The sequence below is a fragment of the Tetrahymena thermophila genome (assembly GCF_000189635.1).
Source record: "Tetrahymena thermophila SB210 genomic scaffold scf_8254799, whole genome shotgun sequence".
In the NCBI taxonomy this organism is placed as follows: domain Eukaryota; phylum Ciliophora; class Oligohymenophorea; order Hymenostomatida; family Tetrahymenidae; genus Tetrahymena; species Tetrahymena thermophila.
Genome location: NW_002476555.1, coordinates 166,568 through 182,131, shown reverse-complemented (window position 1 = coordinate 182,131; position 15,564 = coordinate 166,568). Strand labels below are relative to the sequence as shown.

Here is a 15,564-nt window from a genome sequence, read left to right as displayed (position 1 = left end):
AATGAAGTTCAAATTTAACCCTAACTTTTAACAAGTCGAAAAGAAATCGAAAGAAAGAAGCCTATTGCTAGAATTAAAAATATTGGAACAATCAAAATTTTATACTTCTTTTATGATAAAAGCTCTCTTAAAATAAAAGAAATTTAACCTCTCTTATCAGGCAAAAATTTTCTTAATCAAATAAGCAGATAGATTATTTTAACTAAAAAAACTAAATTTAAAAGAAATTTTATATTTTAGCTAATTTAAATTAAACAAATCATCTCTTAATTTACTACATTTAAAATGGAAAGTTTATTGATTGAATACTTTATCATAGCTATAATTTCTGTTTTAATTTTTATTTAATGAATTTGATGAAAAATTAATTTCAATATTTTTATTCAATATTGCATTTTTAATAACTCTCTATATTATCATTTGCCTTATAAATAAATATATTTCTTTTTCTATGAGTGATATTTTTACATCACATAAAATAATTTCATAATTTATTTATATTTTTCTGCAAAATATTAAAGTAAATAAAAAATACTTTACTTATAAATAAAATAAAAATTGATATTTAATGGTAAAAAATATATTGAAAAATATTCTTTACATTACAGTCTATTAAAAAAAGTAAAATAACAAATAAAAAAAGTAACAAAAAAAATTGTGTTACTTAAATTTCTATTTGCAAAATTTTACATAGTTAGTAGTAAATAAATTTTTATTTTATTAAATAGAATTTTTTAAAACCCTAATTATTAAAATAACAGAACAAATAAAAAATAATAAAAATGACTGACCACCTATGAATTTTTAAAATTCTTAGATATTCATTTAAAAATCTTAAATACTATAAATTCATATACCAAAATATTTGTTTATTAATAATAAGAATAAATTTTGTTAATATTCAGCTATTTTATATTGAACTTAGCGAAGAAAGCAATAATTTTTAATTCTAACAAATTTTCTTTGTGATAAATTTTTAAAAATTACTTGTTAATATATTCACAAGCAATTAATAAAGTCAAATTTTATTAATTTACTCAAAAAATATTTTAATGGACTACTTATAAGCGAATTTTTCTTAAAATTTGTGTTTGATTACTTGTAGTAAATAAGCTTAAAATTAAACATTTTCATAAAATTATTAAAAGCTTTTGACAAAATGATTGATTATAATTTAACTTTACAAATACTTCAAATAAAATCATATTATTTTTTCTTAGACACTGAAAAATAAAGATAGTATTTTAGTTAAAAATTTCAAATTATTTTTGTTTAAAAAACTACTAAAATAAAGAAAAATATTGAAATAGATATAATAAATCAATCATATAAATATATTAAATAAAATATGATCAAATGTTAGTTGAATTTAGGGGAAATTAGCAAGGTACTTACATATTTTACATTTTACAAAACAAATTACTTTTATATTGAAAGTAAATTTTATATTTTTTGTGTTTAAAACAGTTATAAAATAAGGTTAAAAGTATTGAGTGAGTGAGTATAAGTTATAAAGTCAATATGAGTATATCAGAAAGTGAGTATTGATAAAAGGACAAAAAAAGCAGTTATAATAGGGCTAGTGTTAGCTTTAGGAGTACATTGTATTAAATTATCGTTGCCTTCACAAATACAATCTAAATTAGTTTTAGAATCAGCAATATATCCTTTTGATAAACAATAGGTGTAAGTACCTCCACAAAGTCCTAAATCTTCAGCAGTGCAATTAGTTGGAGGAGCACATGCTTAGCTAATAGTGACATTTTATATAAGGCCATTATTTACTACACAAGGATATAATGAACTACCACAACCTTAAGAAGAAGCTAAACATAAAGAATCAGTAGTAGAACCACATGATTATTAAGAAGATTATTATAAACCAAATAGTAAAGTGCATAAACTTAATGTAGAAGTTTAACATAAAGTATTTCCAGGGCTAGAGCATAAAGCATAAGAAGGTTAAATGCATGTTCCTGCATTATTTTAATATCCAACTATTATACATGCTTACAAAAATGCTTTGTTTGTACTATCACAAGCTCCTGCAGTTGTTAAGCATGCAGTAGGAGACTAACAAGGACCTTTGTCTTTTAAAGTACCTGCAATGAAACCTATGCTAACACAATCAGTAGTGCATGATTTATCAGGGTTAGTGCAAGCACAATTTGAATAAGTAATTAAAAGAGTGATACTTAAAAGATAATAAAATATCATTTTAAAAATTAAATATTTATGAGCTTTGAAAATAAGTTTTGATAATTGCTTTTTTTTTAATTAAATAATCAAAGTATTGATTGATAATAAAACCTTAGAAATTTGATATTTTTATCCAAAATATAAAGAAAGACAGCTCAAAATAATTAACAAATACATCTATCTATCTAGCTGTTTATTTGATTATTTATCATTTTATATGCTTTTTCAATATTTGAAAGACATTTTTATGAGTTATTTTATTGTATGTTTACTAAAATTGAATAGAAATATTTTATGACAAAATAATATCAAAATTAAATAATTTCCAAAAAATATTATTGTAAAATTATTCTGCTTTTATTTAATGAACTCATTTTGCAAATTTAGGAAGATTTTGTATAGTATTTTTCAAATTAAAAACCTAAACAAAACTAAAATATTCGTTATTAAATCATTAAATTTCAAAAAAAAACATAGGCTTAATTAAATAATTTTCTTAAATTGGTTATAAAAATAAACATAGTTTTTAACAACCATAGATGGATACTCAAATTGCAAGACTATGGTATTTAAAAAAAGCGAATTTCGTTAATAAATAAAATTTTTTGCATTGGTTGGGGTTAATTTTTTATGTTTTAAGTATTCTCACAAAATTTATATTTTTTATTTGAAAAAGAGAGCAAAATATAGAGGATTAAAAACAATAATAATAATATTTTGAAAAATTTATTTATTAGATTTATTTTTAGATATGAAATGAATTGGTATTTTTAAAATTTTTTATTTCTTAATCTGTTGAAATCATTAGAAAAATAGAGAAAAAGAGTAATAAATAACCTATCTAATAATTAATTAATTAATTTTGATGAGATCTTTTGATATTTTATAATAAATTATTTATATTCTAATAACTAAATAGTTCACTAAAAAGGGTTTGAGGATTTTTTAAAATCAGCTTTTAGATAATATTTATTATTAAGTTTTGAAATTATTAGGCAAAAAATAATAAGAGAATGGAATAAGAAGATTAAATGGAGGAATAAAAGCAATAGCATATTCCTTAAGAAGGTTTAGATTAACAACAGGTAGAATAGCCACAAGACTAAGTATAGTAAGATTAATCTCAAAGTGATTAAGGCTAACAATAGCAACCATAGCAGTAGGCTCCATAAGCATAATCATTATTGGATTAATATACTGAATAAGAAATCTTATAATTAGCTACTTAGTCTATAGTAAGTCCTCAATAAATGCAATTATTGATGCAGTATTTCATGAGATAATAGTCTTCCAATCCTGCACCTTTGTCTGCGCCTGTTTAATTTTCGAGAAGAAGAGATTCAGACTTTGATTTATATGAGATCTAAGAAAACTATGATGATGATGAGTTAACAGAATCAGGTTTAGAATCAAAAATGGGCATTGAAGAATTCTAATATAAGCTATCTGATAATCTCGAATTAGATGTTCGCTGTAGACACAAGAAGATTTTAGTCAAGAATAATGAAAAATTTTTGATGCCAGGAATGATTACTGTTAGAACTTGCGATCTTGATTATGAGAAACTACTAAAGCACCATTAGCATCTCTAAACATTAGGGAGATAAACAGTTGACTTAGTAGTTGTCATCGACAAGTCCGGATCTATGGAGGGTGAAAAAATATAATTAGTCAAAGAAACTCTAGTAAAGATAATCAATTTGATGTCTAGTATGGATAGAATTTGTATTGTCTGCTTTAATGAATCAGGAGATAGACCCTTAACCTTTACAAGAGTTACTGATGAGAATAAGTAAACTCTATTAAATTTAATTTAATAAATTTATGCAGGAGGCGGAACAAATATTAGTGAAGGTATAAACCATGCTTTGAAAGCTATTTAAAACAGAAAATTCAAGAATAACGTCACTAGTATTTTATTGCTGTCTGATGGATAAGACACAAAAGCTTATACGAGAGTTAAAGCTTATATTGACAAATATTAAATTAAAGATGCATTCAACATCGAGACTATAGGATTCGGTGAAGACCACGATCCCAAACTTCTTCGAACTCTCAGTGATCTCAGGAATGGCACCTTCAATTTCATGCAAGATGTGAATTACTTAGACACAGCTTTTATTAACATTTTCGCAGGTATGATCTCTACTGTGGCTTAGAATATCAAAGTTGGAGTGAAATTCACTCCTCCTGAATAGTTTAAAAATTTTAGAATCTCTAAAGTTTTTGGAGACAATTGGACTAAGGTAAGTGAAACATAATATGAAATTAACTTAATCAATATCCTTTCAGGTGTTAGCAAAGATTTCGTTTTTGAAATGGAAGCAGATGCATTTGATGAGCAAACAGAAAGCACCATTACAGATGAAAATTCTATTTTCAATTTTATTACTGCTGAATTGACTGCCTAATCAGTCAGCTCAAAAGAAGAAGCAAATAAATAAAAGACATTTTAATTATAATTAATTGACACTAGAAGTATGGTAGAAGGAGTTGAATAGGAAGAAGATGGAGAAGTCGTAGAAAACTACTATAGAGTATTAAGTGCTCAAGCCATTTAAGAAGGACAAAACTCAGCAGAATAAGGAAATTTCGAATAGGCAAACGACAATATTTAGAAAGTTTTAAATACCTTACTAAGCAGCAGGTATTCTAAAAGCATGAATGTTAAGAACTGTATTGACGAGCTTTAAAACTGCAAATAGCACTGCAATAGCTCCAACTATCAAAAGTTGGGACAAGGGATTTTCTCATCAGGAGCTTAATCTCTCTTTAAATAACTTGCATCATCAAGCAGTCACTCTGGAAAGGCAGATTTAAAGAAACTCGTTAACTTTAGCAATAACATGCAAAAAATGTATGCACAAAAATACACCTAATCTTCATAAAACTGATCAAGTTAAATAAATAAAAGTAATAAATTTATTTCTAAGTTTATGTCAAAAAATTTATTTTGTTATCAAAAAACAATTGATTTTATAGATTTGATTTATAATAATTAAATAAAATTTAAATGTTTTAAAGCAATAAATTTAAATTAATTTTTTTATTTTCTTTTCATTTTTATTTTAAAATAATAAAAAAATTACTCTATTTTTATTTCAAAATAAACATTAAATTTGTTTATTAAATAATTCAATCAATAGACTTAAAATATACAAAAATAAAAACATTTATAATAATTTTTATTCAAGACAATTTTTAAATTCTTAAAAAAACTAAATAAAATTAAAATAAACATTCAACAAAAATAATAAAAAATTAAAATGTTAATTGAAACTAATTTTTAAGAAAAATACAATTATTTTTTTATTAGTTTACAAATAAATATAAATAAATTCATATTTTTATAAATGTTCTTTGTAATTACTATCAAATAGTTTAATAACTATTTAATTTTTCAAAAATTTTAATTTATTAGAGAGATTAGGATAGGTGATAGATAGATAGTTAGTTAGAATGAGCTATTTGAAATACAAATTGATATACATTTCTATAGATGCTTGCTTATTTACAAATAAAATTGTATGTATTTAGATAAAATTAATAAGTTAAAAGGTTAATTTAAAGTTGAATCTAAAATATTTTTTATACAAAAGAAGGTTTTTATTTAAGTCAAATTTAACTAGCTACTAATTTAAGCATATGGTTTTTGTATTGCTCAATTAGATTTGTTTTTAATTTTTCGGTCATGTCTTTGTTAAGTTAGAAAGCTTTTGAAAAATTCAAAGCTACTTGAATAGGGTCGTCGTCTTCACTTAAAGAGATTTTTCCATGCTTTCCATTTGTTAGAGTTATAGTTGCGTAATAAAATGGAGAATGCTTTGGCTTTTATCTTTCTAACATAGATGGAGGTTTAAATTACTTATTTTTGTTAGACTAATATAGAGTGCCTGTTCTAATTTTTTCTCTACGGGCTTTTGCTTCTTAAGTTTTTTCAAATCCTTACTTCATTCTTTTCACTGCTTAATCAAATCCTTTAACAGGTAAATTGTTTTCATCTTTGCTTTTGTCTGAGATAATATCGTCTTTATTCTTTTAATTAGAAGAATATTTATTTTTATGAGCAGATGGCTGAGAGGAAGATGATTCTGAAATAGGAGAATGAGAAATCTTTGACTAAATGTGCTAGTATTGCTTTTATTTGCTGTTTGTTTGTGGCTTAAATGTGCACTCTCCTAGTTCTTAGCATTACTTTTCAATTAAACTTTAGTACTGGATAACTTCTCTTTTCTTAGGTGTTGAGTAATCGTATAATCTTGATACAACATCGACATTATTTTTGGTATTTTTCAACAAGTTGTCATTAAATTTTTTGCTGCTACCTAAATTTGGCTAGAAGGTGCATTCGTCTTTCTATTTTTCATACTCTTTATCCTCTTTATCTAGAATCCACTTCTTAATAATCTCTTGTTTCCATTCTTCATGCTACTTCATTAAGTTCATCACTCTCATTTCTTCTTTAGACTTTTAAGGAGAAATGCTAGTTCTTCCTTCTGATTCATAAATTTAAGACTTTTAGTTAGATTTTTTCTTTGGAGTAACCAAATTATTCATCTATGAATTTATCTACTTAGTCTTTCTTCTTAAAATATCATGAGGAGAAGAGAATTTATTTTATTCCCCAAAAGTGACTTCTTTTTCAATCTAATAATCAGGGTTGCTAGATTGTATTTATTCGTATTGATCTTTGCTGACTTCAGTAATATGCATTCCTTAAATCACTCCTTATGGTTCATATTGTTAATAATATGGCTATTTCTAACTCGAGTTGGTATTTTTGCATTAATTATATGAATGGTTATTTATATTTTGAGAAGATTAAGTATTATTGTTTTTAGATAGGTAAGTAGGAAGAGAGTGAATCGTAGCAGCATCGTCATAACAATTAAATTTACCTGTTTAGTACCCTAAAAAGTTATCAGATTGGTTATCCCTTATATCGCTGGATGCAGTGAACCTTCTCTCTCTACCTTAAAATACAGTGATTGCAGTCTAATTATTCATATTGTTATTGCCATTAGCATAGTTTTCTCCAATCTGCTCTGAGTGTCTTTTTATTCTATTAATTAAGTTCGAAATATCCTACTCAACATCTTAAGGATTTTCTTTCTTTTTCATATTTTTATAAACAGAAGAATGTGAAGACGATTAAGACCTTACTCTAGGTCTATTACACGAACTAAAAGAATTATCTGCTGCATTATTATTGCTGAACATTATATTTTAGTTAGAACCACTATTTACACTTTAACTATCCCCTTAAGCAATAACCAAATTAGACCCTTTACTGTTTGAAAAAGAAACTTTTCTTCTTTTTACTTTCATACCTTTCGTTAAATCTTTCACTATTTAATCAAGCCTCTAAGCTGAGACAACTCTTTCCCATGATAAGATAAAATCATCCAAAATAGATTCAGGAAATTATTAACACTTACCATCCTAGCTCTACTCTCTTTAAATTATTTTAATTTATTAATTAATTATTAATTCAAATCTAATTAAACAAAAAAAACTGAATTTTCAATTAAATTCGTTAAACTTGTTAAAACAGATTCATTTGATTGGAATTAAGTGCAAATAATAAATAAATAAATATTTTATTTTTTTGAAAAAACCAATAATTTTTAATAATAAAATAAATAAATAAATAAATTATATTTAAATTTATTACAAACTGGAAGGCTTGAAACTCTAAAGCAAAATAAGAATGTTGTCTTTTAGAGAAAGAGGAGAGGATTCCTATTTTTCCTTGTTCAAGAGGAAATATGTCACACTAGATAACAGTTCAGAGTTTATTTTTTGGATGTAATCACTTTCATTGTTTTGATTGTAGCATAATATCTCCCAAAATAATTCATGGAGTTTCCTTTAAATATTTGAGCAAATTCTTATTAAATATTTAAGTTTATTTAAATGATTTATTTACATTTCACTGCTAAATGAGTTATCTAATTGTTAAGAGTTTATGATTTCTTCTTCATTTGAAAGTTTTGATGTTTCGTCGTACTTGATGTGCTGAAGAACATGGATATGATTCAGAAATCCTCCTAGTTGTGCAAATGTCATTTCACCATTTTCGCTGAACTTAGATGCAGCTTTATTAAGTTGTTTTTCAAGAGAGGCATATAAATGAGTTTAGCTGTTAGAGTAGTTATCTTCTTATTAAAATGCTTCTTGTTAAATCTGATTGCTGCTAATATTGTTTCTAGATAGTTGATTTTAAGATCCTTGTTTAGACTTAATTTTCTTCTAGCTACTACCTCCGCTGTATGGTAACTAGCCGCTAGAAATTATTTTTTAGAGTTTTTATGTTTCTTTATAATAAAAGAATCCATTTTATTGGTTGGTCTTTTTGACATTATCAAAAAGCATATCAACTTAATTCATTTTTGGAACTTATTTTTCTTGGCTCTTATTTAAATTCTTAACTGAATAATATTATTAGTTGATTTTCTTTAGGCCATCCATCCCTAAACTATGATCTAATTCAGCTAAATTAATATCATTTTTGCTATTTTTAGTATCATAAAGAGACTCTCGCCTATATTTTTTTTCAAGTCTCAATGCCATAGCAACTGCCTATTCTTGTTGATAGTAAATGTCAGCTATCATAGTGCTTCAATCTAAGTAAACTCTTAATCTTTTAATGAATAATTTAAGAGAATTTTTTTGTTGTTTACTAATTTTATTTGGTTAATTTTTGTGCCTTTGTAACAAGCAATTTACTTTTAACTAAAAATTTTTATTTGAAAAAAAATTTTACTGTTTGCGATAGAATACAATAAAGAAAACTCTTAAATAATTATCGTATAAATTCATTCAGTCAATCATTATCGTACATTTAATTTATGCGCATTAATTTAATAAATTTCGCAAATCTGATAATAAAATTATAAATAAAATTTAATATTTTCAAACACATAAGTCTACTTTTCTTATATCTATCTATCTATCTACCTAACATTAGACAAATAATTTTTCCTTCTACTTTGATATTTACAAACAAATATAAATAATACATTTTTATTTTTTAGTCTAAAGGTTATGTTTGCTTTGGCTTTCATTCATCTGCTGACTAATATCTTTAAGTTATCAATAATAAAAATAAATGCTTTAACATATTCTTTTTTAAATATTAAAAAAATAAATAGATAAATATTAATGAAATTCTCATTATTTTTATTTATTAATAATTGCTAATAAAAACTATATACATGAAATATTAATCGATTCTTATAATATATCTAACCACTCTTCTCTATGATATTTGTTAAATAAATAAGCAGTTAAATTTATAAAATTAAAATGAAAAGATAATTATTTTTATATATATTTAATTACCATTCTTTCTAAATAAATATTATTAAAATGATATAAATATTAAATATTATTTATTTCTTCAATAATATATCTATTTTTTGATATATCTACAGTTCCTCTTAAGAAATTTAATTTTTTATATTTAATCTTAGCATACATAATTTTTAAAAAAATATAATTATTATATTTAGTCATTTTTAATAATTAATTAATTAATAAATAAATAAATTTATATAATTTATTCTCTTTCATTTTTCCAACTATATTTTTTATTAAAATAAATATGTATTTAATTCAATAAGTAAAAAGTTAAAAATATTTTTTTTAATTTTCTTCTTAAAAAATATTGTTTTATTTGCTACTTGAGATAAAATAAATTTAAATTTAAAAAACAATTTAAATAATTACTAAATAAAAAGAGAAGTGTATGAATAAATGAATGATGTTGTTAAATTCTAATTGAATGTAAAATAATAATTATGAATGAGTGAGCATTTTTATAAATTAATAAGAATGAATGAAAAACTCTTTAATAATATACAGACAATCAATATGCTTTTGAAAGAAAGAATTGATTTTTTTCAAATCTTTTAAATAGCGCTCAATATTTTGATTTAGAAGAATTGATCAAAAAATTAAAATCAAAAAATTTATTTTTCATTACAATTTATCAAATCTTATAAATTAATAAAAAAGGAGGGAAAACATAATAGAAAGAATCACTCTAATTAATTAATTAATTAAAATATTAAAGCAAACAAATAAACAAACAAATTCTCTGATTAAGCAAATATTTAGTGATTAGATAGATTTAATAGCAAGGTAGGACATATTTTGAATGAAATTCTTTTAAAAATCCAGCTAAAGTTATTCTTTTTCTAAAACAAAAAGCAGAGCTGAAGAGGAGATATGTATATAAAAGAAATTATTATTGAAGGTTTCAAGAGTTACGCCACTCGTACAATTATTAAGGGCTTTGATCAGTAATTCAATGCAATTACAGGTTTTAATGGATCTGGTAAGTCTAATATCTTAGACTCTATCTTATTCGTTCTTGGTTTGAACAAAGATTGGGAACTGGTAATTAATTAATTAATTATATTGACTATTCATAACTAGGCTATTAATTTTTACTTTCAGAGAATTAATAAATTATTTTATTTTTTTAATAATTCTAGCTAAGAGTTAAGAAGGTTCAAGAATTAGTTTATAAATAAGGTCATGCAGGTATAACAAAAGCAGAAGTTACAGTTATTTTCGACAATTCTAACAAAGAATAATCACCTCTTGGTTATGAATCATATGACACAATTTCTGTTACTAGACAAGTAATTTATCATTTGAAATTCTCTTTGTAATTATTTTGCATGTTAAAAACGATATTGTTTTTACATTCAATAATAATTTTTTTGAAAAATATTTTAAACTTAGGTCTAATAAGAAAAGAGTAAATACTTCGTTAATGGTACAAAGCTTACTTTAAATCAAGTCAAAAATATGTTCAGAAGTGTTTAATTAAATATTGACAATCCTCACTTCTTGGTTGCTTAAGGTAGAATTACTAAGATCATCAACTTGAAACCTTAGGAACTCATTTCTATGCTTGAAGAAACTGCAGGTATAAAAATTACTTTAGAAGGACAGCAAATAACTATTAAATGCTTGCTATTAATTACCTGATAAAAACAAAATGTGCTTTCGAAAATCACATAAAAACAGCTTTGATATTAAATAACCATTTTGAATTATTTAATTTAATAATAAATAACACTTTAATATAAAAATAAGCCAAGAAATATCTTTTTTAAATTAAAAGCAAGAAGTTATTTTTAAAAATGGTTTTTGAGAATATTTTTTGGAATATTTTGAATAATTAATTTATCATGAATAATTAAAAATAGGAACTGCTCTCTACAATGAAAAGAAAAGAGAAAGTGAAAAAATTATTAAGAAAAAAGAGGAAAAGGTTAAGGAAATCAATGATTTGATTGATACAGATATCCAACCTAAAATGAGAAAGTTGAAAGAGGAAAAAGAACAATATTTGATTTGGAAGAGCAGCGAAGTTGAAATCAACAAAATGGATAGAAAGCTTAAAGCTTATGAATATTTTAATAAGAACAATCTTTTAAAGGAAAGAATGAGAGAAATAGAAAGCAAGCAAAGCATTCTCACACATGCTTAGAGAGAATTAACTAAGGTTACAAATGATTATTAGCAAGTTATTGATGAAATGAAAAACCATGGTAGAAAGCAAGATGCTGAAAAGGATAAACAACTCAGTCGTTATGAAATGGCACTGAAAAATTTGGAAGATACTATTTAAAGACAAGAAAAAGATCGTGAAACCATTAAAAAATTTTAAATATCTTCTTTACAAGAATTAAAGAAGTAGGAAAATAAAGTTCGTTTATGCGAAGAAAATATTGCTAAATTTGAAAAGGATTTGGAATACTCTAGATAGTAGCTTGCTGACCTTCAAGCTGAATATGATTAAAAGAAAGAAAATCTCAACGAAGTTAACAGACTTTCTAAAAATGATTCTGGTAACATAGATGCTGCAAAGGAATAAGTTGATGAATAAATTGTATTCACAAAGAATAAACTCAGAAACTTTAAAAACGACATTGCTAAATTAGAAAATTCCATCAAGCAAAAGCAAAATATCATCAAGAATTAAAAAGAAAATATTGAAAGTGCCTAAAGAGAAAGAGAAAGTCTTAGCAAAAAGCTTGAAATCTTAGAAAAAGAAATTAAATAAGTTGAAGATGACATCGATAGTAAATTTTTATTATTTTTATTCTTAAATTCAAAATGCTCTATTAAAAATAGAATGCACATTCAATGTCAATGAGCTCAGAGCAAGAGAAAACGAAAGAGCTAACTATGATCAATAAATTATGAAGCTTAATCACAACCTTGAAAATATTTTGAACCAAAATGGTAACTGGATTTTCAAGCTTCAAGTAATGAGACATTCATTATTTTTTCATTTAAATCTTTCAATACTTGTTTAATCACTTTTGTTTCAAATCAATAAAATATTTTTTTGAAATAATAAAGTTTAGAGACCCTGAACCTAATTTTGATAGAAGCAAAATTAAGGGAAGAATTTTGACTTTATTCAAAGTAAAATCTCCTGAATATTTCGAAGCACTTGAAGCTGGTGCAGGTATATTTGAATATTAATTAAATTTATTTTACAAAATAAATAAATAAATGCAATAATTTAGGTGGAAAATTGCTAAATATTGTTACTGAAGATGAATAAACTTCTAAGTTAATGCTTAAAAAGAATTGCTTCTCTTTTAATGTTAGATTTATTCCTAACAATAAGATTGTTAGCAGAAAGATTGATGAACAAATAGTTTAAGAAGCTTAACGTATTGCAAATGAAATGGGAGGATGGGCTCTTCCTGCTTATGAACTTATCGAATATGATAAGTATTTAGAAAGAAGTATGCTTTTTGTATTTGGAAACTTCATTGTTACTTCTAATCAACATATCGCTAAGTAGATAGCCTTTAATTAGAATGTTAGAATGAGAATCAAGTGTGTCACTCTCGAAGGTGATATTATTGATCCTCAAGGTACTTTATAAGGTGGTTATCAAGATAATAGAAACCTCACACTTACTCGTTATGCTAATTATAGAAATATTTAAGACGAGAAAGAAGAAATAATCTACAATAAAGGTCAACTTTAAGAAAGCATCAACTACCTTAAAAAAGAAGAAAATTATTATAATGGTTTGAAGGATGATTTAACAAATAAAAAATTCAGATTTGAAAAATTCGCTGAACAATTAAGAAATCTTTCTGGTCGTGGTATCCAAGAGCAATAAGATAAGCTTGAAAGAGAAATTCAAGATGATATTGAAATGCTTGCACGTGTTTAAGATCAAGACAAAAAGACTCAAGAAAAGCTTGAAGAATTGAATAATGAAAGAGCTAATCTCTCTAAATCTAAAGACACCAAGGAAGTTTGGAAAAAGAAAATCCAAAAGCTCAAATAAGAAATAGAAGAAAGTGACAAGGAACTATAAAATTTAAACAATCACATTGCCGACTGTGAAGTCAATATTGAACATAATAAAAAGGATTTAATCAAATCAAAAGACAGAGTTATCTAAGAAAATAAAAATATAGAAGATCAAAAGAAAAAACTTGAAAGCAATGACTAAGATTTGAACCAAAAGAGAAAGGAAAACTAAGAATTGAAGGTAAGAAAGCACATTTCATTATTCATAAATTAATTATCTCTTTTATATAAATTATATAGAGACAAAAAGATGAGCTTGAGCTAGAAATTTAGAAGCTCTAAGGTAAGAGAGTTGAGCTTGAAGAAAAAGAAAAAACTCTTAAGTAAAGAAAAGACGAAATAGAATCTGAAGTTAAGAAGATCGAAGAATTCAACAAAAAAATCACTGCAGAAATTACTGACATTCGTCTTTATCTCAATAATTTAGAAAAAGAAAATGAGGTAATAAATATCATTTAAAAAATATATTTTTTTATTCCTTTTTTATATTTAATTCAATCTTACTTAATATCTATTTTTTAGTAGAAATCAAATTCTTTTTATTAATTTATCAAAATATTTCTTCTTTTACTTATTTATTTATTTATTTATTTATTTATTTATTTATTTATTTATTTATTTGAGCAGATGCTTTGAAAAAAAAATTTAAAATATCCTTAGCTTGTTTCAAATAAGATTTTAATAATTTAATATTTTGAAAATAATTTAAAGAAAAATGTGATTAATTATTAGAATTATTGTTAAAATTTATAATAAATAATGAATGTATTTGTGCTAATTAAATTTTCTATTTTGATAATAAAATTAGTTTATTAGAAATGATAAAGATCTTTTCGGCTAATAAGGAAGTGAGGACTACGACTTCTCTAAATTTAACTTAAATGAACTTAAGAGAAGATACCATAACACTGTATAGGAACAACAAATAAGATAAAAGCAAGTAAACTTTAAGGTTGAGGCCATGAGTGAAAAAGTAGAAAAAGATTATTAATAACTTAATGAAAAACGCCAAATTCTTGAAAATGATAAGATCCTCCTTTTCAAGAACATGGACGAATTGGATAAGAAAAAGTAAGAAACTTTAGAAAAATGTTATTTGGAAGTTAATAAAACATTTGGCTAAATCTTTTCTGATCTTTTGCCAGGTGCTGCAGCTCGTATATAACCTCCTGAAGGTCAAGATGTTTCTGCTGGTCTTGAATTGGGTGTTGCTTTCAACAATGTATGGAAAACTTCTCTATCTGAATTATCAGGAGGTAATTAACTAACTATTTGATTATAATTATTTAATTTTATTTATTCAATTTTATTTATTTAACAGGTTAAAGATCACTTCTTGCTCTTTCTTTCGTACTTGCACTCCTTAAATATAAGCCTGCTCCTTTCTATATTTTGGATGAAGTAGATTCCGCTTTGGATTTGTCTCATACTGAAAATATAGGTAAATAAATAAACTATTTCTTTAAATTAAATTACTTTTAACTTAAATTAAATAAAGGTTATATGATTTCTCAAAGATTCCAAAACTCTCAGTTCCTTCTTATTTCCTTAAAAGACGGTATGTATCAAGTAAATCATTTCATCAAAATTATATTTGTGATTGTAAAATATATTTTAATTATTAAAGAATGCTAATGTATTGTTTAAAACTTCCTTCGTTGACGGTGTATCTAAAGTTGACAGAATTCCATTAAAGAAAAAAATTACAAATAACAATAAAAAGAAAAAAATGGAAGTTGAGGATGATAAAGAAAATTAAAATTGATGAAATTTTTATTTATTAATTTATTCGAAGTTCTCAGTTTTAATTTGATATATGTAAATATGTAATATTAATTAATCAAGTGTTGCTGTTGTTCTTTTAGAGTTAATTTAATCATCTTAATTCATTTCTCTTTTTATCTAAAAATTTATTAATTTTTAAGCTATTTAAAGTTATCTTTGTTAATTAATATCAATTTCAATTCTCAAAATAAAATAAAATAAAATAAACACTGTAAA

At 24.2% G+C, this 15,564-nt stretch overlaps 4 protein-coding genes across 4 annotated transcripts; 2 read left to right on the top strand and 2 right to left on the bottom strand. All coding sequences in view use genetic code 6, as the record gives it.

The window, feature by feature from the left end:
• Window positions 1–1,530: 1,530 nt before the first annotated feature.
• Window positions 1,531–2,217, bottom strand: TTHERM_00812980 (hypothetical protein; the record flags this gene model as incomplete). Its single annotated transcript, XM_001008626.1, has 1 exon — window positions 1,531–2,217. The coding sequence occupies one exon, from the start codon at window positions 2,215–2,217 to the stop codon at window positions 1,531–1,533; it is 687 nt and encodes a 228-aa protein (XP_001008626.1).
• Window positions 2,218–3,212: 995 nt separating this feature from the next.
• Window positions 3,213–5,093, top strand: TTHERM_00812970 (Von willebrand factor type A (vWA) domain was originally protein; the record flags this gene model as incomplete). The annotated part of the gene is made up of 1 exon (XM_001008625.3): window positions 3,213–5,093. One exon carries the CDS (start codon window positions 3,213–3,215, stop codon window positions 5,091–5,093), a length of 1,881 nt encoding a protein of 626 aa, XP_001008625.2.
• Window positions 5,094–5,814: 721 nt separating this feature from the next.
• Window positions 5,815–8,814, bottom strand: TTHERM_00812960 (hypothetical protein; the record flags this gene model as incomplete). Its single annotated transcript, XM_001008624.2, has 3 exons — window positions 5,815–7,654; window positions 7,874–8,068; window positions 8,129–8,814. 3 exons carry the CDS (start codon window positions 8,812–8,814, stop codon window positions 5,815–5,817), a joined length of 2,721 nt encoding a protein of 906 aa, XP_001008624.2.
• A 1,617-nt stretch (window positions 8,815–10,431) lies between these two features.
• TTHERM_00812950 (structural maintenance of chromosomes protein) lies at window positions 10,432–15,328 on the top strand (the record flags this gene model as incomplete). Its single annotated transcript, XM_001008623.3, has 12 exons — window positions 10,432–10,602; window positions 10,701–10,850; window positions 10,954–11,140; window positions 11,424–12,302; window positions 12,355–12,488; window positions 12,586–12,694; window positions 12,756–13,744; window positions 13,804–14,004; window positions 14,372–14,819; window positions 14,885–15,004; window positions 15,062–15,132; window positions 15,191–15,328. 12 exons carry the CDS (start codon window positions 10,432–10,434, stop codon window positions 15,326–15,328), a joined length of 3,597 nt encoding a protein of 1,198 aa, XP_001008623.2.
• Window positions 15,329–15,564: the final 236 nt, after the last annotated feature.